The sequence below is a fragment of the Lissotriton vulgaris genome, chromosome 4_1 (assembly GCF_964263255.1).
Source record: "Lissotriton vulgaris chromosome 4_1, aLisVul1.2, whole genome shotgun sequence".
Taxonomy (NCBI): Eukaryota; Metazoa; Chordata; class Amphibia; order Caudata; family Salamandridae; genus Lissotriton; species Lissotriton vulgaris.
Window position 1 is genome coordinate 5574753 of NC_141691.1, and position 27118 is coordinate 5601870.

Consider the following 27118-nt stretch of genomic DNA (forward strand, 5'->3'; position numbering starts at 1 on the left):
ACTTGCTTTTTTAAAATTATCCACTATTGCTTCTCGCAGCCCGCGCAAAGATGTCAAAAGTTCACTAACAACTCACGGGTGCAGCAGCGGGTCCGGGAGACACTGCCACCGTCTCCCTACCGTCTATATAGGTTATTGTTTGATTGAGTATCAGTAGGAGTGTCTGAGTTTCTCTATGCTTCGATGGGAGGTCTTGCGTAGTGCATAGATGCATGAATGTGTGACTTACTGCTTCTACGTGTTGAAGGCAGTATGTGTGCAAGACTGTATGGGTGGATGAGTGTGTGTGGTGAGTAGCTACATAAGTGTCTATGTCGGTTATTATTTGTTTCTTTGACTGTATAGGTGGATGAGTGTATGTATAGGTGTGTTAGTGAATGAATTACTTTCTCACTAGTGTATTTATGAGCAAGTACATATGTTTTAAACTAGTACAAATGAGTTATCTGTGGGTAACTCTATGGATGAGTGTCAGTGTGTAACGGGATGATCAGGATGTATCAGTGTATGAGTACATATGATGAGAGAGTACATGTATGAATGACTGTATTGGACTGTTGATGAATGAGTGGATGTGTGTAAAGATCTTGGAATTACTAAATAAGTGTGTTTTAACTAGCATTGGTATGTCTATTGTATTGTAAATGTTATTTTCTATTTCTGAATGTCTGTATCAAAGTTTATATTAGGGTGAGAGAAGGTCTGCCACTCTTCCACAAGGATGATGTAATTAGTGAAGTCATCAGTGATGTGATTTGAGATGTCATCAGTGATGTCATGAGTGATGTCACTGACCATGTCATGAGTGATTTAATATGTGACGTCACCAGCAGTGCATTGCAGGCGGGCGAGTTATAGTTAGCTGAAAGGGGGAATTTCGATGGTTTTGTATGAGAGAAATGTCCAGCTAACTATAACATGTGTGAAACCTATGTTTTTTTCAGTGAATTTGCAAGGTGTTTTAAATGCTAATTCCTAACTATAACATGTGTGAAACCTATGGTTTTTTCAGTGAATTTGCAAGGTTTTTTAAATGCTAAGTAATTCCTAACTATAACGTGTGTGAAACCTATGGTTTTTTCAGTGAATTTGTACAGTTGTTTAAATGCTAATACCTCACTATAACATTTTTAAAACCTATGGTTTTTTCCTTGAATTTCAAATGTTTTGTAAAAGATAATTTTTAAATGTACTAATTATTAAAATTCTTTCTTTTTATTCTAATTTTTGTATTTTATATTAAATATTTATATATCATATTTCCCTTATTTATATTTCACATTTTATAGTAAAATAATTATAAAACTAAGTACAAAAATAATTTTTTCAATTTTTTTTTTGTCACAAGGTACGCGCACCGTAAGCACACCGTGAGAGCTCCGTAAGCACACTGTAAACTTTCCGTGCGCTCACCCCAAAAGTTTTTTTAAGTTTCAAAACTTAATATCTACGTATTTAATGTAAATTTTAAAGGTAGGCAATATCTGGTATAATGAAGAAAATGGGTTTTTAAACTTTAAAGAACAGTATAATATTTTTTAAAGTAATTACAAATCTTGCAAAGGTACTTTGCACTTACACGCTCCGTGCACGCACCGTGAAACATACGTGCGCTCACCCGAAAGTTTTTTGAAGTTCAAAAACATAATATCTACGTATTTAATGTAAATTTTAAAGGTAGACAATATCTGGTGTAATGAAGAAAATGGGTTTTTTTAAACTTTTAAGAACAGTATATTACTTTTAAAAGCAATTACGAATCTCGCGCGGGTGCGTACTACGTAAGCGATCTATAAATGCATCGTAAGCGCTACGTAAGTGCACTTAAGCGCTACGTAAGCGCACCGTAAGATTACATCAAACCATGTGACCTTAAAACAAGAGATTCTATTGGTTTATAATATTTCCTACTCCAATTGTTGAAAGACCCCTGCCATGTTAATCATTCTTCTTTTGCTTTCACAGAAGAACCATCTTTTTTCTTCAGCTCCTGGGATTTAGAGAAACAATTGAAAATGGCTGAACGACCAGAATCAGATGATTTTTCATCTGATGAATTTATTGAAGAGGATCCACAGCCTTCCAAGAAAAAGGAATCCATTGTGTGGAAATGTTTTACCTTCCCTGAAGGTTTAAAAAAAGTGAACGCCCCACTTGTGACATGTAAGATATGTCAAACTGTACTATCTAGGGGAAATGCCAACAAGAAGTATTCATTTGGCACTTTCAGCATGGAACGCCATGTGAAGAACATACACCCCATGAATTGGGTGAGAACTGTGATGCGACGATGGGAGGAGCAGCTGGGGTCTGGTCCAAGCACATCAACGGCACCACCACCACCACCAGCAACACCTGACATGATTGCAAATATACAGCCTGAGTTTGAAGATATAATCATTCGGTGCATGCATTGCAAACAATTAATTACTTATGGACAAAAGTCCATAGAAAACATTCTGCAGAAGAACAGGAGCCAAAAGTGCTCTCATTAATTTTTTAATTTTTTTCAGTTCTTTGTTCCTTTTGAACAATTGTTTGGTTTAAAAAGTTCATTTTTTCTACGTTTTTGCAGCAAAACAAAACACCAAAAAAAACCAGTTCTTTTCAGAACTACCTCTACTCGTCAAAAAAAGAACTATATTTCGAAGTTTGTATGTAAAAGTCTGTCAAAGTGAATGTCTAGTTCATAAATGAATAAATGAATAACAAAGTGCAAAACTATATGAAATGAAATGAAAATGCGTTTTGTAAAACGCAATAGCTGCCCTGAGGCATCCAAGCGCTAATAAGAAAAAAAAGGTCCTAAACCAAAGAGACAGAAGAAGAGCAGGGGGGAAAAGGCTCTATTTATTAAACAGAAATGTTTTCAGCTGTTTACAAAAAGAAGTAAGAATAGAGTTGGACCTCAAGTGTAGGGGAAGGTTATTCCACATCTTAGCTGCATTAAATAAAAAAGAACAACCTCCGGCTCTAGATCTCCTGATCTTGGGGACTGTGACCAGAAAAGCATTTGATGAATGCAACTGTTTGCTTGGATGTTAGAGGGTGATTAAAGAGTAGTTGATCGCTGGTCCTGTTTCCCAGAAGGCCTGGTGTGCGATACATAGTGATTTCAAATTGATTCTCTCCCTAGCAGGGAGCCAATGCAGGCTTCTAATCCCGGGTTTGGCTGAACTCCTGCGGGGGAGCTGAAGAAGTGTACGCGCAGCCCAGTTTTGGATTAGTTGGAGTTCCACTGGGTATATTCAGTAGCTCCTAAATACAGAGCATTGCCAAAGTCAAGGCAAGATTGAATCAGTCCTTGGACCACGATTTTTTGGCTTCAAAGGGTAACAAAGGAAGAATCTTCCTGAGGAGTCTGAGAACACCAAAACAGCTGGCAGATAGCCTGGTAGCCTGGCTGTCATACCTCATGGACTTGTCCAGCCAGACACCAAGACTCTTTATGGTGTCCTTATGGGCTGGTGGTGGGCCAAGACAGATGGGCCATATAGAGTTGATTGTAGACGGAGCAGAATGACCTAGAAGCATAAGCTCTGTTTTGTGTCCGTTTAACTTAAGACATGGCGTTGTCATCCAGTTTTTCACTTCCTCTAGACAGCCCGCCAGATCAATTTTTCCTGGTGAGCTATCTCCCTGCGCAAGAGAAACCACCAGCTGAGTATCGTCCACATAGGTAATGATCCTAATACCATATTGACGGACGATCCCAGCCAGTGGTCTCATATAGACGTTAAATAACGTCGGGGTCAAGGATGAGCCTTGTGGAACCCCACATGACAGGGGTTTCCTGGAAGAGATGGAGTCTTCCACAAAAACTTGAAAAATTCTGTCACTCAGGAAGGATTTTAGCCAAATTAACGCTCTGTCAGATATTCCTACATTACAGAGACGCTGCAATTGGATACTGTGATCTACCGTATCAAATGCAGCACTTAGATTGAGGAGGATAACTGCCACTAGTCCCCCTCGGTCTAAGATCTCTCTGGTTTCTTCCATCACCGCGAGCAGGGCAGTTTCTGTCCCATGCTTAGGGCGAAAACCGGTCTGAGTAGCATGAAGCAGATGGTTACTCTCCAGAAATAGTGTCAGGGGGCCGTTAATATATTTCTCTAGGATTTTACTGGTCCAGGGGAGCAAGGAGATAGGACAATAGTTACTGTAAAATGTAAATGTTACTCAAATTATCAGCATCCAAGTTAGGTTTTTTCAGCAATTCCCGAACCATGGCCTGTTCCCACATTGGTGGAACAGTGCCTGAGGAGATGGATGCATTAAGTACATCCAGTATAGTTGGAAGAACAGTGTGGGAGACAGCAGCCAATATACGGGGGCGGGATCACAGGGGGAGCCTGATTTTACTTGTAACAATAAAGGAGCAAGTATTTGCGGGTTTAACAGAGGAAACTGATTCAAAATGGGTAAAGGGTTACAGGGGAGACCGGAAGAGGTGATTCCACATGGTTATTCAGGCCCACATCAGGGAATGATGAATATATTAGATGGATTTTCTGAAAGAAAAACTCCGCCAGATCCTCACAACGAGATTGTGCTTTGTGATTAACTAAGAAAGTTGGAGGAAGCTTAGTAAGGCTTTTCACAATATGATATATTTCCTTAGGTTTGGAGCTAGCCGTGGATATTTTTCCAGTGTAGTTTATGGATTGGGCCATTTTTATCTCCCGTTTATAGGCTCTTATTGCCTCTCTATAAGTAACTTTATGTGCTGTAGCGTACTCCAGTCGCCACTTTCTTTCCAGTCTTTTGCACTGGCATTTTCTTTCCCTGAGCGCCGAATACCAGGGGGCGGACGTCCTAGATCTTTTTAGGGCCGTTTTGCGGATGGGCAGTTTGGAATTAAGGGAGTTCAGTATCCAGTTATTAAAGTTGTTATTCGCTGCTATGGGCTCCTGGCTATCTCTAGATCGTTAGTCCATTGTTCTGACGAGAGTTTTGCCCAGTGTTGTGCTTTCTGTAGTCCAGGTATTAGAGGGGAAGGTTTATGAATCTCCCAAATAAAAGGAATTAATAAATGGTCTGTCCAAAGAAGAGAGATAGGAAAATTCACCCTCAGGTTGGGACAGTTACTAAGCACTGGGTCCAACAGATGGACTATAAGGATGTGGTACAGCATAAACCTATAGGGTGTTTACCTACAGTATACTGTAGTACTTCCAAAGCACTGAAATGTAACATATGTATATAAATATGTTACAACTCTATGCTTCAATTTGCACTATTAGTGAAAGTCCATGAATGAATTTATATGTATTAAGGGCAGTTTTATAATCCCTTTGTGTGTCTTTTACACAACCGTTACATCACATTTGTGATCAGCAGTGGTACAAAAGATGCACCATAAAGTATGGTTTTTAAAATCTTATGTACTTGCAAGGTGCATCATATTGTAAAACTATGCACCAAAAGGAGGCTTTCCTGTATACATGGGTAATGTTCTGGTGCAGGAACGCCTCCTAAAAGTGAATAAGTGACATTTTTTAATATTTCTTTCATTCACTTTTGCACTTATACAACGTTAAAAATCCTGCACCTGTTTGCAACAGAAAACAAAGGAGAGTAAGCGAAAGTGAGCGCAAAAGGGAAGGGGTGTGAGAAACAAACAGGAGGAAGTGTAGTGGGGGAAGGGGAGTGACGGTGAGTGAAGGGTTAGTGATAGTTAAGAAATGGACAAGAGGGTGAGGGAAGGGAAATAAGGGAGAAGAAAAAAAATTAAAAGAGAGGGAAAGTGAATGAGGGAGAGAGGGGGAGTCGTAGAAAGAGAAAGGAAAGACGATTAAGTGTAAGGGAGAGGGAGAGAGAGAGAGGGAGAGCAAGGAACTGACAAAGAGTGAGGCAGTTACAATAAGAGAGTGATAAGAAACTATTTTTTGTTTCTCATATTTACCTTATAAATAATGAAAAGTTAGACTGAGATGAGAAAGTATTTTATTTGTTATACTTACCTTCTAAGAAATAAAATAAGGTAATTAAATATTTTTAATAAATATAATATCTGTAAAGATAAAAAAAATGAATTAGAATATATACAATATATATTTCACAATACCAGAGAGAAGGAACGAGATTAAGAGTCAGGAAAGGAAACTAAGGGATATAGTAGGAGTGAAAGAAACAGAAAGGGAAAGAGAAGAAGAATGAGGGATAAACAGAGAGAGAGAAAGAAAGAAAAAGAGAGGGAGAGTGCTGAAGTTTGCGGCCATCTTTGTGCGCCAGGAGGCACTTACATTTACATCAGGGCTCCCGCAGAGGAAGAGAGGAAGAGAAAAATGGAGTGAAAGGAGTAAGAAAATAAAGGAATGAGAGTTATCAAAAAATAATGAGGTACAGGGAAAAAGAGAAGACGATCGACGGATGGAGTGAGGGAAAGAGTATGAGAGAGAGTGAGGGAATGGGAGCAGCAGAAATAGAATCAGAGTGATGCAGAGAGAAGAGAACATGAAGTGGAGGAACAGGACTCAGATTGAATGAAGGGGAGGGACAGTGAGGGAAGGAATATAAAGGTGAGGGAAGGTGAGTGATGATAAAAGAAGCATATTGAGAAAGGAAAAACAAATAAGTGAGAGACAGAAGGATTTATGAAAAGAGAGAGAAAAGAAAAGGAAGACTGGTGGAGAGAGAAGGAGATAGTAAAAGAGAGAAACGGAGGAAGAGTGACGGACTGTGAGGAACTAAATCAGTTATAGTGACTGACACAGAGGAAAAGACTTACAGATGGATGGAAGTAAGGGGAGTGAACGAAAGGGAGTGATAAAGTGAAACAAGTGAAGTGAGTGAAGATCAGTCAAGGATGAAGTGAAAAAAATAGAGTAAGGGGACAGTGAAAACAGGCTGATCGATACAATAAGACAAAGGTAGTGATGGAGGAAGATACAAAAACAAGTCAGGGACAGACAGGAGAATGAGAGAGTTGGGCAAGATGAGGGAGGGTGAAGGAAGAGTACTGATGGTGAAAGAAGGAGGGTAAATGTGAATGAAGGGGAGTAAGTACAATGAGGGAAGAAGAGTAAGATGAGGAAAGGTAAAGGAGTAAGAGAGAAACTGAAGAAAGGATAGAGAGAAAGAAAAGTAAGAAATTGATGAGAAAGTATTTTTAGATTGTCATACTTACCTTATAAATGTAATATCTGTGGAAGAGAATAAACAATTGCGTTATAATATATATTTCACCATACAAAATACAAAATAACTTGTACAATACGTTATATGTTTAATTTTGCTGTTCTCAGAATATATTGAATTTCACTAAAAACAGTGAGTTCAATACTTCTCATCATATGACAGCGGGCAAAAAAAAACACAATCAAAAAGATTGTGTTTAAAAAACCCATACAACATTTCAATAAATAATGTAAACATTATACAAAAACATAATTTTTCTTCCAAAACAGCAATTTCTTAAATAAATAACAACAATCACAAACTAATAAAACATTCTTGCTTCTTTTTTATACTCTCAAAGTAAAGTTATGTGTAAACATATATTAACAACATTTACCCAAAATACTCATTTTTGATTGACATACTATTCCACATTGCCAAATAGTATATAGAAAGTCCTTTGTTTGGAACTTAATTAATAGTACTGTTAAACTTCCAATTTGCAACCTTCTGAATCAAAAGCTCCAACATATTTTCTATCATCTAACAATAGTTATATCTCCACCCGATGCTATTTATCATGTACATAGAACGTTAAACAACCAGTAAGCTATCAGAATCTCAACATCATGTGGTATGCTGATGACACTCTGCTCATCCTTTATCTTTATCTTTATCATGATCAACATTTCCTGTAATGCTGATATCACTCACTATGTGATACACTTACACTACCTCTATACGACAATTTAAACATGCATATAGACTCTTTTCAAAAACAGCAGTTTTAGATATTGTCTTCTCTAAAGAATCCAATTTTGACTTCACCTTATCTGACAAAATAATAGTAGCTCCTTCATACTCTATTCTATTAATAGCTTCCAGTTTGACAATTTCTTGATTTTCTAACTTTAACATTTTGTTGTTGAAGATTGAACATTCGTGCAGAGTTGACATCAAACATATCACTGATTTATTTTCAGCAATGTTTCTATAAATATTCTCTGGGAGAATTTTTTCCTCTGGAAACAAATTAGAAAGTAATCGTACCTGTAAAGCTTTTTTCCCATGTTCACTTAATTTTCCAATTCTTATATCTTGAAGAATTCTTCTATAATCCTCATCCTTTGCCTGACGCATATTTTGAAGGAGTTATGTATATTTTAATTATAACCATATATTAACATTTCTAATACTTCCTAGGCACTTCCTGGTATCTCTATGTGTAAGCATTTTAAACACTGGTTGTCCTTTCACTGGAGTTAGCTGCAGAAGATCTCCAAAAACAATGATGTGTTTGCCTCCAAATAACACATCATACTCGGTTTTAAGAATTTGTTGCATTGTGAAATGCACAAAAGCAAGCATTACATTTGATACCATGCTTACCTCATCAATAATGAAAAGTTTCATTTTTTTCAGGACTCTAGAAACTTCACAACAAGCTTCTCCAGATAGCTTGTGGTATTTTAATTTATTTTCATGCTCTACTAGCAGCATCAATAAACGATGTAAAGTAATCTCTTTAATGTTATGTGATGCCAACCCAGTTGGAGCAGTAACAACACAAGAGAGCGATGACTCAGTCCTTTTCTGTAGATAAGTTGCAGTTCCATTAATTAGGAAACTTTTTCCAGTTCCAGCTTCTCCACTCACATACAGTCGGACAGGTTTAAATGACGTAGATGAGCACTCTTTTTTCTCATGACATAAATCGTGCTCAACCTGCTCTGTCACTTTGTTATATATTTGATTTTGTTCAACATTTAGTTGTTTTTCCAATTCTTCTAAGTTAATTACATCCTCCTGAACTTATTCAATTGCTCTTTCCACCTCATCCATGGCAGTAGCTGCTTCATTTTGGATAATTGGTCCTCCTAGTGGATCCTGACTCAACAAAGCAGAACTCTGACTATCTTGAGAACTGTCTCTTGCAATCTCTGCTGCAATTGTAGCTTCTTGCTGTAGTTTGTCATTTAACATTTTAAGATAAGTAGCAAAAATAGGACATTGGATAATATCTTTAGTTGCGTTGAATGAATCTTCATAATTGTCAAAATCTCCAAATAGTTCCTCTTCTGTACGCCAGGGCTTAAACAGTTGCAAAAGAGCTAAATAGTAAAATTCCCTTTTGTCAGGAGTTTCACAACTCAGTTTTCGATGATTAATCAAATATCCTTTTCTTTGTTTCAACAGACATCCTTTAGATCCAATCACAGCATATACTCCTTTATTGATATCGTCTGTAATATTCCTCTTAAAAGTATAGCTTTGCAGCACTTCATATAGACAAATGTTCTCCAGATGATTACTTCTATTTGGATTGTTTCTATCCAACATATTTGTCTTCAACATATCTGTACTGTTTGGTTCTTTTTGCTGCTAAATACTCAATTTCTTGTACCGATTTCAAAACTCCATTTTATGTTGCAGCAAGACCTAGGGGTCCATTAGGACGTCGGGCGGTGGCACCACCGCGGTGGTAGAGGGGCGGAAAAACAGCTTTTTCCACCCGCGAGCAGCGGAACTCACGTCCGTTACATTAGGATAGGTAAACATAGGTAATTTCCTGTCAGCCGCGGAGCGACACGCACCGCCATCAAAGTGCGCCCGCCATTGCGGTGGCGGGAGCCAATCGAGACTCTCCACCATGCCGAATGACGTCCGCCCCGCTCAACAAATTAGGATGGCTCAAACAAGCAGACGCACCGCAGCGGAGACACCACCCAGCCTGAGCAGGCGGAAACTCGACAGCGGAGCAAGATAGTCGATACCTGGTCCTCACCGCCATAAACCCAGCCCTCCATATAAATCCGGTGATGTTCCTCCTACAACACTATCGTCAGATGGGCCGTTGCGGATGCCACCGCAGGTATGCCAAGGCACATATGCAACACACAACACAGGCTGACACAGGGTCCAATCACCACATAGACACCCTGCTGGGGGAAACAACACATCCACAAGGGCACCCAAACATCACCCACCTCACAACAAGGCACCCCTCAGCATCTGGGACACACAACGACCCCCAACCAGCAGCAACGTCCCGGTCCAGGTCACGTCACCGCTGCGGTCAACACATGCGCACTATGCAGTAGGCAGGTCAATCCAAGGCATGGGCAGGGCACAAACACCACAGGGACACACATCCCCCAACCACACAGCAACACACACAATCAACTCACAGGCCAGGTGCCCATCCCATGCAATCCCATGCACACCAACAAGCACTGCAACAACAAGCACAATACACACTCCCTGCACCACACAACACACAACCAGGGAGACAGCCACTGCAGGAGTGGCCGACAAGGAACACACAACACCACTGCCACACACACTCAAGGCTCACAATCCTTGGCAACACGCACACACACACAAACAAACACACACCCTGGGTGTAGCCACAAACACAACACACACACATGGATGCCTCAACCGATGCCTGCACAAGAACAACACAAAAACAATACAGGAACATATACTGAACTCCAACAGAAACACACCTAACCTGTCAGCCAAACTGGGGAAAATCAATGGCAGAACACACACAACAGGAGTACACAACAACATCACTCAGGAACAAAACACACACACCATAACACAAATCACACAAGAAGTGCATCTGGACCAACACACACAGCCACATCAAACCCATCACAGATGCATATGAAACCTTAATCAACAAACACCACAAGACATCGGGGATGCACATCAGGCAATGCCAAGGCCACATACGCACAGCACCGCATGCACGACAAGCATTGTCTGCAGAACAGGCATAATTTACACAACTGCACCACACACCACAAATCAGCACTGCACAAATACTACACCACACCCAGGAACTGAAGCAATACCACACCCTACATCCACACATCCAACAGAACAACTACACATGCACCACTCTGGGATACAAGAGCACAGCCACCTCCACCAGAGCACTGGCCAGCACACACAGATGAAGTGCACATGACCACTACAAAATGACCAATAGCACAAGGACATCACACATAAACCATTGGGGCAATCTCTAGAGTGGAACAACACTTTTGGCCCAAGAGCTGCACCACAAAGTACAAGCCCACGCATGAAGTGATAGGTAGGCACACACACATGGAAACCAAGGGGAAAGCTGACATCTAAGTCAAACAGCCTGCATGTCAGTAGCAGACATGTAAGGGGTGTACCACACACAAATAGAGGGACGTAACACACAATGAGAAGGCTCAATGGCACACATAGGGGATGACCTAAAACCACAAACACCATGCCATACGAAAGTCCCAAAACCACCATGTGCCTGCAATGCATGACTAACACAAACACAATGCCAGTGTTGAGCAGCAGGGCCACACAGTTCACACAAAAGCATCCAAGACACAATGAGGATCAATCAAACACAACGCTGATGTGCAACTCACACACTTTGTACACTCCAAAATGACAAACACAAAAAGGAGGAGTCACACACATCAATATGGACACACCAATACACAGCACAGTGCACTATAAACAGCTCACATAAGTGCATGCAATCCTCTGCCCAGGGCAAGACAAAACAAACAGCAGGCATACAACTCCTGGGTGACACATGTGTGTCTCACACAACACAGGGGCACTCACACATCTGCTAAAAACTCACACCCTTCACACTGCACACCTCTGCTACACCCAACACCACGCATCTCATGTAGGCCATGGCACCAGTACCAAGGCCCAACACAAGATGACCATACACAGACAAGCTGGGCACACAGAAAGCAATCCACACACATACTTCATTACATATCCCAGCCAGCTTCGATACATTTGCACAGCATCACACCCTGTGCTGGCAGTGCTCCACAACCAGACATGTGAACAGTGTAGGCAACAACTGCAAATCACTAACAAGATGACTGAATACCAGGTAAAATAGCCATCAGAGATCACACAAGTTGCAGGCTCAGAATGGACTTAAGACCCAGTCACCCCTGCCCAAAATTATGATGGCTACAAAAAGCCTTGCAATGTTGAAGTGATACTTGGAGTATGGTGCACAGGCTATCATGTGCGAACAGAAACAGAACTGAAATTAGCAAGGACACCGACAAAACACACACCAGAAGTAAATGTATTTATTCACATATTGCACAAATGCAGCGGTACAACAATAGTAGACAACAGCAAGGCTCAAAATGATGCAATAATGCCATATACCATGCACACGTGAAACATAAACAGGAAGGCCAGTGTCCAAGGCACAGGTGAGAGGCCAACACAGCAGAGCAACAGGGCCAGTGTCCAAGGCAGGGGAGAGGCCAACACAGCAGAGCAACAGGGCCAGTGTCCAAGGCAGGGGAGAGGCCAACACAGCAGAGAAACAGGGCCAATGTCCAAGGCACAGGTGAGAGCACGGCACAGCAGAGCAACAGGGCCAGTGTCCAATATACAGGTGAGAGCACGACACAGCAGAGCAACAGGGCCAGTGTCCAAGGCAGGGGAGAGGCCAACACAGCAGAGCAACAGGGCCAGTGTCCCAGACACAGGTGAGAGCATGACACAGCAGAGCAACATGGCCAGAGTCCAAGGCAGGGGAGAGGCCAACACAGCAGAGCAACAGGGCCAGTGTCCAAGGCAGGGGAGAGGCCAACACAGCAGAGCAACAGGGTCAGTGTCCAAGGCAGGGAAGAGGCAAACACAGCAGAGCAACAGGGCCAATGTCCAAGGCACAGGTGAGAGCACGACACAGCAGAGCAACAGGGCCAGTGTCCAATGCACAGGTGAGAGCACCACACAGCAGAGCAACAGGGCCAGTGTCCAAGGCAGGGGAGAGGCCAACACAGCAGAGCAACAGGGTCAGTGTCCAAGGCAGGGAAGAGGCAAACACAGCAGAGCAACAGGGCCAATGTCCAAGGCACAGGTGAGAGCACGACACAGCAGAGCAACAGGGCCAGTGTCCAATGCACAGGTGAGAGCACCACACAGCAGAGCAACAGGGCCAGTGTCCAAGGCAGGGGAGAGGCCAACACAGCAGAGCAACAGGGCCAGTGTCCAAGGCAGGGGAGAGGCCAACAAAGCAGAGCAACAGGGTCAGTGTCCATAGCACAGGTGAGAGGCCAGCACAGCAGAGCAACAGGCCCAGTGTCCATGGCAGGGGAGAGGCCAACACAGCAGAGCAACAGGGCCAGTGTCTATGGCAGGGAAGAGGCCAACAGAGCAGAACAACATGGCCAGTGTCCAAGGCACAGGTGAGATCATGACACAGCAGAGCAACAGGGCCAGTGTGCAAGGCACAGGTGAGAGCATGACACAGCAGAGCAACAGGGCCAGTGTCCAAGGCAGGGGAGAGGCCAACACAGCAGACCAACAGGGCCAGTGTCCATGCTAGTGAACAATGGTCAGGATTAGCACACATATATGAGGCACAGAAGCATGAGGGGGATGTCAACTCACTCCTGGAAGTCCTGCAGACTTGGACCTGGCTGTGTGTTGGTGACAGCAGGCCCACTTAACTGGAGTGACTGAGCCCCAGGTTATGTTGGGCTAACAGTAGATTGGCAAGCTGGAGGGTTGTGTGGACCAGGTGGCATAGTGGCACGTGGAGGTGGAGTCATGCAGGCTTCTGACACAGTGTGGGTGGGAGAGGTTTGAGGGGTGCCCTACCACTTTTTGGGAATATGAATTGGCTTCCCTGTCTTGGGGTTGATGGGAGGTGTTGATGACCCAACAGGCACACACCAAAAGTCCCACATCAGGTGCAGACACTGGCACTACCTCTGGTGATTTGCTGGAACCTGCGGAACACTTGGTCTGGCTACGCCTCAGGACCTCCTTCCCCTCTTTGCCTGGTGTACCCCCTACAGTGCCCTGCTTTGCCTTTGTGCCAGGGGTGGTGTCGACAGTGGCATGCTTTGCCTTTGTGCCTGGGGTGGTGTCAACGGTGTCCTGCTTAGCCTTTGTGCCAGGGGTGGTGTTGACAGTTCCCTGCTTTACCTTTTTGCCAGAGGTGGTGTCTACAGTTCCCTGCTTTGCCTTTTTGGCAGGGGTGGTGTCTACAGTGCCCTTCTTTGCCTTTTGCCAGGGGTGGTGTCGACAGTGGCCTGCTTAGCCTTTTTGCCAGGGGTGGTGTCTACAGTGCCCTCCTCCACCTGCTTCAATTGACTCGGAATAGATGTGGTGGGTGTATGTGTCCCTGTGCTCTTCCTAGGTGCACCCCTGATATGCAACACTTCCTCAATAGACACAGACACTGCATGTGTAGGTCTGTGTGAAGTTTCAGTGACAGGAGAGTCTTTTGCCGGTGATGCCTCTGCTGCATGTGAGCCTGATGCCTGCCTCATTGATCACCTGGCCTTGATCTTCCCTGAATGGCTCTTGTCTGTGCATTGTGGGGTGGCCCTGCTCTTCAGTGGGGATGGTGTCTGTGGGCGGGAGTGCATGCCTTGTGTCTGTTGTGTGCTCCTTGTGATGTATCTTTTTGGTGACGCAGGCGAACCGTGGTCACAGTCACCTGAAGTGGCCACTGACTGGGGGGTGGACAAAGGCACCAGAGCTGCAATGGGTGCATGTGCCTGTTGAAGAGCTGATGTCACTGTGGATGACAACGCCTGGACTGTACAGTGTAGCCCACCCAGCTCAGAGTGTATGCCCTCCATGTATGCAACCACCTGGCCTAATTTCTTGTCATGGTCACTGAAGGCATTGAGTAGGACGGTCTGGCCCACACAAAGCTGGCCCAGGAGCTCTACACACTCTGCAGTGAGGGCAGCGGGGGGTACAGGTGCAGGGCAGCAGTGCCAGGTGTGAATGTGACCCGTCCCCTCTTAGTGACACGGATATGGGCAGCACCAGAAGAAGTGGATGGGAGGATGGGCACTGGCCACTGGGTGGTAGATGATGATGCAGAATCCCCATCACCTGTGCCTGCCAGCATGGATGCATCCCCGCTGGAATTCGATGAAGTGCTACTCTGTGTCTCAGCCACAGATTCCTCCTGCAAACTTTTGTCTCCCTCCGATGCACTGGTAGGCTCTGTGTCACTGACCTCGGCTGCAGCTGTAGTGCTACTCTCGGCTCCACTGGGTTCGGGCTCATGTTCCCCCGTGGTCCCTTGCAAATCTGCATGAGAGAGAGATACAGGGTTGTGTAAGTGTCATCATCTGGTCACACAAATTCAAGACAATGCACTACAGCAGAGGCCCAAATCTACATGTTAACCAGCCCCCTGCAATCACTTTGCAGCAACACACAACATAGACCACAACAGTGCCTGCAACACTGAATATCTGCCATGAGTGAGCCATGTTGATGCCACACAGCACTACACCCTGCCTGTAGATGAAGTGTACCACACACACAACTTGGCTTGCCCACACCTTGGGACATGATGAGGGTACAACACTTATTACCACTAACAGACCTTCAGGGAACAGGAGGGGACAACACACACACCTATTAGGACATCTCAGTCCCCAATGCCACGTACGCCATAGCAAGCACCATGTGATAATCTGGGGTACATGATTTGCAGATTTTGGGGCACCAACGATCATGGTGCAGGCAATGTCGGCATACATACATTCACACTCAGAAAGTGGACACTGATGTTCACCCCATAAAAGATCACCCACACCATCCCAACGCTGAATGACCATGTGGAGCCCAACACATCTAGGAATGTGAAAGTACAGCAGGGAGAATCTGCTCAGTAAGGCCAGGGTGGCACAGTACCTATTACAAGCACATATCACAGCAGCCACTCACATGACACAGCACAGCACAGCAACACACACACATCACATGGCTCAACACTGCCACACGCCCTGTACACATGCATCCACTCCAAGCCTAAGTCACGCTCCCCAGATACTCAGCAGCCCTGCCTTTCTTGCCATGCTCCTTCAGACGTGCATCCAGGTCTGGATGAGTCACTGCCAAGATGCTTGCCATCACTGGAGTCATGCTGCGCCGTGCCAAACGCCCTGTGCTTGGTAGCATCCCCAATGTCATCTCAGCCACGTTTTTTGCAAGCCGACTGATGTCGTTCCACCTCTTGTGGGAGTGTGTGTGTGCATCGGCAGTTGGATACCCACAGGGCTCGCACCTTTGCCGCAATGGCCCTCCAAATGGCCTTACGCTGGTTTACCTTGAGCTGCATGTATGAGAGAAAATAAGTGTCAATCACCAGTTCCACAATGTCAGGTACCAACATCAATCAGTACAGTACCAAGACCCAGACTCAGGACCTATTGTAACCTCCCTCCCTCCCAAACTGGGGGACTTCTCCCAAGGGCACTCTGCAAGGCCCACACAGATGTGAGTGCATGCACACATTGGGGCATAGAGGGTCCAGGATAATCTCACAAATGCAAGATGCATCAACTTAATATGCATCGACAGAAGTGTGTAAGTCTGTAATTACACATGGCACAGATGTGGCATATGTAATATTCAGTGGGAAGGAACTGGAGCAAGGACCATGTAAGTCTGGTAGTGTTTTTCTGATATGTGGGCAGCCACTGGTCCAACTCTCTGGGTCACACTGAGTCAGACAACAGGGGCACACAGAAATACTCACACAAGAAATTACTGTCCTGGCACCTACATGGCATACATTCTGTGGCTCTGGATAGCTGAGAATGTGACACTCCCTACTCACACATACAGGAGCAGGCATGGAAAAGAGTGACATTGTGACACACACACTCCATCATCCTGGAGACAGCTTGTCTGTCAGTGTCTGACACAACCCCACACCCTCAGGCATATACTGCAGCAGCACAACTACACGTCTGACACCCTACTGCCCGACAGCTACCTTCATTGTGACTTACCAAGACATTGGGACCACCAAACAGCCTTGGGTACTGTGCCAGCACCGCATCCACAAGGACCTCTAGCTCCTCGCTGGTGAATGGACTGGCACAGATCTTCTTTGTCCTTACCATCCCTGTGGACATGGAACACCTGTGGCGGAAGTGAGTAGTGAAGGGTCCCAGGCAGCAGGCTCAGAAGGCAGCAGCAGGAGAGTGTCCCAGGCAGCAGGCTCAGGAGGCAGTAGCAGGAGAGGGTCCCAGGCAGCAGGCTCTGTGAGTAGTGGAAATGTGAGGCTCACTCCCACAAACGTATATCCCAATGGGGTTGTCTGTAAGCTGCAAAGCAGCAACAATTAGTTGTCCAGGTCTGCCTCTTTCAAAATCATCCAATGACCAAAGCACACCTTCCGCGTTTTTCAAATGTGCATCATGCCACTGCGATCATCGTTCCCATTAGCTGTGGGCAATGCTCGATGGCGGTGATGCACCGCGGGTGCCCGGGGTGCCCTACCGCGATGGTGCATCATTCAAAATCATCCAATGACCGCCTACACTCTGGCCGAGCATGCCCATCGCCATGTACACAGGTCCATATGCCAATGGCTTCTGCACTTGTGAAGGGGGTGGTGCTGGTGTCACTCCGTCGGGGACAGGCGGTAGGTACCGTGATTCATGCGGCGGAGCATGCCCACCGCCATGTACACAGGTCCATATGCCAATGGCTTCCACACTTGTAAAGGGGGTGGTGCTGGTGTCACTCCGCCGGGGACAGGTTGTCGGTACCGCGATTTTCATGACCATGAATAGCTATGTAAATCCTGAACACTGTATCAGTACACAGCAGCAACATGGTGAAGGGCACATCATTGTACACACAATGCCATACTTCCATGTCATCCACAGGTGGACACATGTTCAGTGTGACGCACTTTGGTCTGTGGTCCCTGTCATGTTATTAAAGCATGTCATGGCTGATGATGCTTGACACTCTTGAGCTGGTGTTCATGGTGTGGTACAAATCCATTTGTTGTGGGTCAGTGATGACCTTGACAAGGCTTGTGTCACTGCTTTGTATCGTATCAGACTGGTGCATTCACAACAGGTCATGCACACAAGTGAACGTTTTCCTGATACTGTGATCATTGTGTTGATGGATGTGTGCAGAGTTAAGATGTTGCATTGAGGTGTGACAGGTACAGCAGATGGGTGTGATACAGACATGGTAATTTTCCAAAGATTGGCCGATGTTGCTGCACCTTGTCTGCACATGTGAATTGTGATCTCCAGTATGTGTGCTTTCACATTCTCTGATGGGTTTGTGGCACTTGTGTATTGACAGTGGAGAGGTGTGCCCTCTGTGTGTATCAAAAGGCCAGCCATGTAACCTGGTGTGCCATGCATCTCTCAGGCAGTCAATGTTTTTCCATTACATCATTGATGGTATGTGCTTTGGCCATCTCATGATGGTTGTCACTGATTTTTACTTCTCAACTAGGAGGAGGCCAAATCTCCTACGTCACCTGACAGTGCTGGAGGACATGGAGAATATTGCATTAATTAGGAAATTCCGCCTGGACAGACCAACACTGAAGAGCCTGGTTGATCTATTGGAGCCCCACCTGGAGCTTCGCCATCACTATCCAACGGCATTCACTCCCACATACAAGGTGATGGCAGCACTCCACTTTTTTGCGACAGGTTCCTTCCAGGAGACCAAGGCTAGCGCTGGAGGGATGTCACAGCCCATGTTCAGCATGGTGCTAAGGGATGTTCTTGCTGCCATGATGCTGTATCGGAATCGCCATATCCATTTCCCTAGGGGAGGAGAATTTGCTGCCGTGAAGGGTGACTTCTATCCCCTTGGGTGCATCCCACATGTTGTTGGTGTCATCGATTGCACCCATGTAGGTCTGGAGGCACCACAGGCGACAGAGCACATATACTGGAACCGCAAACATTATCATTCCATCAATGTGCAGGTGGTGTGCCTTGTGGACATGACCATTTCTCATGTGTGTGTGAAGTATCCTGGCTCGGCGCATGATTCATACATCACGACGAACAGCATGGTGCCTGGGATGATGGAGAATCTGCATCCTGAGCGTGCTTGGATTGTGGGTGAGTATGCCTACTGATATGGTGTGCTGTGTGTTACCTGCTGCACTCTGGCTGTTCAACATTGCAATGGGTGTTTGTCATTCACAGGTGACTCTGCATATCCCAGTCGGCCATGGCTGTTGAGCCACCTCAGGAATCCCAGGACCCTGGCTGACATCCGCTACAATGACGCCCATGGCAGGACCCGACGGGTAATCAAACTGACTTTTGGGCTGCTGAAGTCTAGATTCCATTGCCTTGACAGGATAGGAGGTGCACTGGCATACTCGCCTGGGAAGGTATGCAAGATAGTTTTTGCATGCTGTATGCTGGACAACCTGGTCATCCACAAGGGGATCCCCCTGCTCCCGGACGATGGTGAGGAACCAAGGCCAACACCTGCTCAAGGACCTGAGTCTAGTGATGAGGACAGTGCAGAGGATGAAGGAGTAGACCTGCGCCAGCAGTTCATCGAACGCTACTTTACTTGAAGGTGGGTGACAAGGTACCTTTGTGTACATTGTGTGGTGTGGTTGCTGTTGTTGTGAAGGGCTATGTGTGGATGTAACAGACAGGCACACGTTTAGTCACCTGTGTGTGGTAAAAGTGACATTGACGTTCCATATGTGAACGTATGCTGGACCATATTCGTTCACACCTGCAGCCCATTGTCTAGTATGCCTGTAGTGTCTTGTGTATGTTTTGTGTAGTATTCTGCCTGTGATGGCACAATGAGACCAGTGACTGTTGTTCTGTTGTGTCTCCCTAGGTTCTACAGACAAATCCTGCACTACATACTGTACATCATTTGGACACAGCATGGACATTGTCTAAATTGTAAATATTGCACTAAAAACAATACGGCACAACATCCGGTGCATCAGGTATTTTATTTTAACAGTGTACATGTGATTTTTTGCGGGAATATTTACATGACAGTGGGGAATGAGTAGTGAGTTGACAGTCCTGTTCGCTGAGATGCAATGGTAGAGTCCACATGGATGTGGTGACCCAGTCCAACAGACTGGTGACATTGCCAAGGAAATGTGGGTAAAGACAGTCGAAACAGTCAATGCAGTAGGGAAGAGGGTTGTCATTACGGCTGGCTCTGTGACTAGCGTGTTGCATGTGCTTTGCCTCCGGAGAATCCTAGGCTCTTCTTTTGATGCCCCCTAGGTCTTTTTGGTGGTGGGGGCCTGCTGAATGGCCAGCAGCATCAGGGGACTCGTCCCTCTCTGTTGGGGCAGGAGAGGATGGTGCACTGTCATGCTGCAGCACAACAGGAGGGGACGGAGGTGGTGGTTGGGACACAGGCTTGTCCCTCTGCAACACCACTTGCTGTCCTATGAGGTCCGCCATCTGTCCAAGGCGGTTGTCGATGGACCTCATCAGCAGGATGAGCTCTCTTAACAGTTTATCCGACCGGCCACTTTATCCTTGGACCTCTTGGTATGCCTCCACTACTCTGGTGAAGTGGTCCAGGGATGGTGTCCACTTCTCCCGAGGTCTGGTGGCGGCCCTGTCCCTCCCACCTGCTCTTCTGCCATGGACCTCTTGCATCACCACTGTCGGTCCACGCACTCTCCCCCTGCCCTCCACATTAGTTGCTGTGGGCTGGTCATCCCCTGGGACAGGGAGGGTGCTGCAGGTGGTACTGGTGATACTAGTGGTAGTGCCGGTGGCGGTGGTGATGGTGGTGGCTGCGGTGGAGGCAGAGGCCGTGACGGCAGGGTCTGCTGCGCTGTTGTTGCAGCAGACGTGGTGGTTGGGAGGATGGGGGCCTGTGGCCTCTGGGTCTGTGGCACACCAGATGGGCCGGGCTGGAGCTCATCGTCCAAATTACCCTGGGAGTCCACATCTGAGAGTCCATGTGCCGGGGGTAGAGACTGGCTCTGCTGGTCGTTGGTGTGGTCCTCAGCAGTGAGTTCTTCATCACCTGTGGAGTAGATGGGGAATGGTCAGTGTTGGGCACTGTGCAAGTGTTGTGTCAGCTGCGTATAAATGACTGTCTGTACACTACACAAATATGAAGTAACCAGTAGTACAATTCATGGCAACACTGTGTATAATTTCATGGTGCACAGGAACATCATTTACTCATACATGTTAGATGCCAATGCATTGCATGCAATTGTTGCTGCGTTTCGTGATGCAGGTCTCCCACACACACATCAGGAAAAGTAAAGATAGCTACCTACCGGTTAAATGAGGGTGAACAGTGCAATAGCTGACACATGCTTCTGGGTGGGGAGGCCTGTATCGAGCTCTGCTGTGGGACAGGAGGCATGGTGGGAGTGGTAGTGCAGGCCTCCCTCCCTCCAACAGACAGACATCATAAGAAAGATAGCTACCTACCTGTTAGGTGAATGTAACAGTGCAATGGCTGACACATGCTCCTGGGTGAGGAGGCCTCCATGCTGCTTGAGTGTGGGACAGGAGGCATGCTGAGAGTGGTAGGGCATGCCTCCCTCCACCATTCAGGCCTCCTAGGCAAGATGGCTAGCTACCTGTTGTGTGAGGCCGGACAGTGTAATGGTGTTTAGGTATAGCAAGGAAGTAGTTCTCAGTGTGTTGTTTGCCATTTGTTTGTACTTACTAGCCTCCGCTCCCCTGGCTACTCCTGTGTGACTCTCAGGTAGCAGTATGGCAAGCACCTTCTCCTCCCATGGTGTGAGTGTTTTCTGTGGGATGGGAATGCCACTGCCAGTCACGTTCGCCAGCGTCCAGTTCTTACTCCTCCGCTTCTTGACAACCCTCTTGAGATCATTCCACCGCTTAATGATCTCCTTCTTCGATCTTGGGGTGGTTCCCACTGCATTCACCCTTTGGACTATCCTTTCCCACAGTTGTGTCCTAGTGGCTAATGGTGTCTGTTGGACCAGGCTATTATTATTATTATTATTATTATATTATATTTAAGTTTATAAAACACTCATAGGTTTCCCGGCGCTAAAACCAAATGAGAGGGGAGAGTCAGAAGGAAGGCTGTTACATGTTGAATAACCAAGTTTTTACCTGTCTGCGAAACCTAAGGTAGCAGGGTTCAGTTCGTAACAGGAGGGGAAGGGAATTCCAGAGTGAGGGGGCCAGCCAGGAGAAAGAGCGGCCACCCATTCTGGATTTTTTGATGCTGGGAACTGAGAATAAGTGCTGATTAGATGATCGCAGAGTGCGGAGGGGACAGTAGTGCTGTACCAAGGAATTAAGATAGGGTAGGGCCAAGCCAGTATTTATTCTGTGCATGATGCAGAGGGCCTTAAATTTTGTGCGGCTTTCAATGTGAAGCCAGTGCAGAGTGCGTAGGGAATTGGAGGTAGGGGATATATTGGGTAATTTACAGAGATGTCGTGCTGCATATTCTGGACTGTCTGTAATTTACGAATCACCTCTTTGCTCGTAGTCCAGTCTAGAGGTGATTAGAGCCTGGACCACGGTTTTCTGAGTATCCTGGGGGAGCATGCAGATGATCTTACACAACCACTTAATGATAGTGATGCAAGTGGAGGAAGTTTTAACCACGTGGTTCTTCATAGATAACTGGTCGTCAAAAATGACACCGAGGTTGCGTGCTGTTTAGATGGGTTGGGTAAAGTGCCCATTTGGGAGGGCCGGTGTTGGGATCCCCATAAGGTGGTGTTATGGCCAAACAGAAGAAGTTCTGTTTTCCCCCCGTTCAGTTTCAGTTTGTTATCAAACATCCAGGCTGCGATGTTACTCAATCCTGTGCAGAGGGAAGAGGAAGAGGAGTGAGAACCCGAGGAAAGAGAGTAGATGACCTGGGTATCATCGGCGTACAAGTAAATAGTGAGCCCAACTTGCTCCGCAATAGTAGCCAAAGGTCTGACATACAAATTGAAGAGCAAGGGGCTCAAGATGGAACCCTGCGGAACACCGTACGCCGATGTATAGGTTTGGGAAGCAGATGAGGAAGAGAAAACTTGGAAGGTGCGGTCCGATAGAAAGCTAACAAACCAGTTGAGGGCTGTGCCGGTGATGCCAGATGATCTAAGGGCATTGATAAGAATGGGGTTGGAAACCGTATCAAATGCGGCACTCAAATCAAGCAGAATGAGTGCCACGGTTTCCCCCCTATCTACTCGGCATCGAATGTTTTCAGAGACCCCCAGCAGAGTAGATTCTGTCGAGAAACCAGATCTAAAACCGGATTGGGATGGATGTAAAATTCCCCTCGATTCAACATGGGTTGAAAGTTGGGAGTTGATGTGCTTTTCTATGATTTTTGAAAAAACCGGAAGAAGTGAAATTGGAAGGAAGTTAGATGGAATGCTAGGGTCAGCATTAGCCTTTTTTAGAAAAGGCACTATCATCGCATGTTTCCATGCAGAGGGTACTGTAGCTTCTCTAAGGGAGGAGTTTAGAAGATCCATAATGAGTTTGAGGGAAGAATTGTCCATCATTTTTAATATTTGGGGGGGAAGAGGATCCAGTGGGGAGCCGATTTAATTTTACTGATAATATCAGAAAGAGTATTGATGTTAAGCTGATCCCATGTGTCGATCAACTGTAAGGCGGGAGGACAGGTATCCCGTGGGAACCTTGAATCACAGGAGATTGTAAGATTAGGTGTTGTCGGGGGGGTCTGCTGAGCAGGGGTAAGGGACCTATCCTCTGAGGTCACTCGATCAGAAGATGAGATTGGGGCTGGTAGGTTGGGCAGAGAAGGGGTGGGGGCAGGTTTCTCAAAATCAGAATAAATGGTATCATCAATTTTAGTGATAAAAAATTCAGCCAGTGAGTTGCACTGTGCAGTATCTAGACATGGTGGTTTGGGCTGACACAATGCGCCCGAGAGCTTTTGTACTACCTTAAAAAGTGCTTTAGGACGATTTTGTGCCTCAAGGATAGTTAAGTTGACATGTTCAACTTTTGCAGTTTTGCATAAGGAATGGTATTTTATTAAGGCAGCTTTGTAGATTTGCTTGGAGCATAGATCATATTTTATGCACCATTTGCGCTCAAGGTTTTTGCAGATGTTTTTTTCTTTTTTTAAGGCAGCTGTAAACCAGGGCGCAGGCGGGTGGTGAAGGTTGTCCTTTTGCATGCGCTGAGGTAGGCATGCATCGGCAACCTGTGCAAGCCAGACATTTACAGCATCAGCTGCTTCAATACTAGTGACTTCCGTGAGAGGTCTAGAATTCTCAAGACAGGAGTTGAGTTTCCTAAAGTCCAATTTATTCCAGTTTCTGGATAGTCTAGATTCTGTAGAGTTAGAGGGGGTGTTCGGTTGACGGCCAATGGTAACAATGAAAGTCACCATATAGTGGTCAGGCCATACAATAGGTGAAGGAGCCTCACAGACAATGGCTTCTAAGTTAGAAAGAATGAAGTCCAGAAGGTTCCCTGCTTAATGAGTAGGACCAGAATTATGTAAAGTAATATTTAAAGCAGCCAAGTCCTGTAAAAGATTGCTGCTGGTGGAGCAAGAAGGATCATTCAGGTGCAGGTTCAGGCTACCAAACAGTTGTGGCTCTACTCTTACAATCTCATTGACCATGACTGTTAACTCACTTTCGGTGAATTTGGGAATTTTTTTGTGTTGTCATGGTGTGTGGTGGTTGAGGTGTTTGTGGGTGCAGAGGTGTGGGTGCAGGGGTATGGTGTTGAGGTGCGAGGTGTGTTGTGTGCTGTTGGATTATTTATGCTAGTGTAAAGGTGGTGGTGATGGTGGTGGTGGATGTGTATGTGTGCTGTGCTCTTTTGCCTCTCCTGTTAGATGTGGGGTATGGCCTTCCAATCTGGAGTGTTGCAAAGGATTGTGGTTTGTGTAGGGGGGGGATTTATACTCAGCTGTGTGGGTGTGTCCAAGTGGATTTTGGGTGTCAGGTGTGTTGTGGGAGTTGTCCAGAGTTTTGATTTTAATTTTAGCTTTATTTGTTTTATTTGTATGTATGTTATGTATTTGGGGGTCATGTCCGATTTTATTTGTGCATTGTTTGGCATCACTGCAGTGTTTTGGCATCATCCGCCATGTTTTTCATGTCCCGTCTGCTGCGGTGTTTATGCTGCAGCTCTTCCGCTATTTTTCCCATTCACTCCTGTGTGCGACCGCGGCGGTCGGTAACAGCGGTTCCGACCGCGGCACCCTCGGGGTTATCCTAATTTCCTGTGCGGTGTGTCCACTGTCCTTGTGGCGGGTTGTAGCTTTTCCGCAGCTTTTCCGACCGCCGCGGTCGATTTTTGGCCATCACCGCCCGCCTCGGACGGCTTCCTTGGCCCGCTATTGCCACGGTCGTTCTTTAGTGGCGGTTGATTGATTTCCGCCTCCATGGCGATCGGGGTGGTTTTCCGCCAGTCATCCTAATGACCCCCCTAGTCTCCCCAGATGATTATCCTAGATTTGGCATATAGACTTGCAGATGATAAACGATCTGAACATTCATATGCTCCAATTTCTCGATGAGACAACATGTAACTGTACAATTTCTTACTTAGACTCTTTTCATGAGAAATTTCCTTTAGTTCTGTCTTCCCAGATTTAGTAATGTAAGACGTTATCGAGCCACAGCAATGGAGTTGTCTGCAACTTATTGAATATCCATGTTAGCATTTCACATGCACAAAATGACTGGGCTATAGTCATTTATGTATTTAGACTCTTCTTTTCTTCTTAAGTTGTAGGTATTTTCCAGTGACTTTCTTGTAACAGTATGTCGTAAAGATGACATAAAATTGTTCACTCTTCCTTTCAATGTTAGTGGACGTGTTCAATAAAACTCATCACTGTGTCATCCGAATCTGTTCCAAATTTGGGAGCATCTTTGATCCATAGCAGCATATGTTTGTGAGGAGCACCTCTTGCTTGATACTTCTTTCTCCAAACGAAATCCAAAACCTCTCCAAGAGGAGGATTTTTTTTGTTTGTGATAAAAGACATCATAGCTTCAAATCTATGATTGAAATACCTGCATATATATTTTCTGTATTTACATTTGCCTCTCGAAGAAATTCAAGTAAGTCTTCCCAAGCATACTCAGCACAGCTAAGAGTAAGGAACCATGTAGGAGTTCCTAAGTTTCTTAGCATACATTTCAATTCTCCATGACGACGAAACCAATACTCGTTAGTACCACACTTACAAGCCATGAGATTAATTAGCTTAGAATCAAAAAAAGTGTCTTTCTGTTCCCTTGCTGAAACATTTTGCAGATGTACTCCACTTTTTAGTATATGGTTCACTGCATAAGAAAGTCCAGACAAGGCACTCTCAAACAGAAGATGAAACAAATATGGAATGCATTGGCAAAACCTTGGATCTTCTGCATATAATCTTGATGTCCGGTATTCAGACGCAGGAATTTGCACAGGTCAGTCATCAGATCTTCCACCTACACCTACAAGCTTTTTTCCCATACACTGTAGGACTTCCTTTTGCTTCTTTCATTTGGAATAACTCAATATCATTCCCCATCACTTCTTTTGAATGCAGTGGATGAACACTATAATGCTCATGAATTTGTTTACTTCTGGACACATCCACTTTTAATTTGCCCAGCTCACAAATCATTGTCCTCTTCTACAGTTGTTTCCTCTTCTCCTACATATACATTGTTGTAGTACTGATTGTTTTTTACCAAACACAACTTTGCCTTTTTGACTTTCCTAACATCCACTAATTCTTGCCAGATTTTCTTATTCCTTGTAGGATCGCCATTAACTAGAATAACCGGAGGTTCCTCTTCTACTTTCTCTACACCAATTGTGTCAATATATTTCCTAAAATCTAGAGGCAAATAAACAACTCTTCCCTTTAATCCTCTCTGTAAATCTGAAGGAGGTAATTTCCCTGTCTTAGGCTCCATGCGAACAATAGCCTGAAATGGATGCACAGATTGAATCGGAATAGACTCATACGTATTTAAATTCATCAATTAAGAATGAATCTTTACCAACTCAAGATTATTATGTACAGCTCTAGCAGGCATGTTGTTATAATTTATTTTATTATAACAATATTTGCAAATACGTTGATCAGAACGCAAATGAAAACAATTCTCTACCAACAAATAAGTTGCAAAATCAGTCATTATTATTTTTCTTTTCACTTTTTACATATACATCAACAAACCTAGTCTGAT

The 27118-nt window shown here is 45.2% G+C and overlaps 1 protein-coding gene across 1 annotated transcript in view; it reads left to right on the forward strand.

The window, feature by feature from the left end:
* Positions 1-27118, forward strand: part of LOC147718194 (extracellular calcium-sensing receptor-like) — a 129124-nt gene that overhangs the window by 33985 nt on the left and 68021 nt on the right. Inside the window, exon 4 of the mRNA XM_086967158.1 lies at positions 1988-2270. Coding sequence (XP_086823284.1) covers positions 1988-2270 — 283 coding nt within the window. The remainder of the gene's footprint in view (positions 1-1987; positions 2271-27118) is intronic.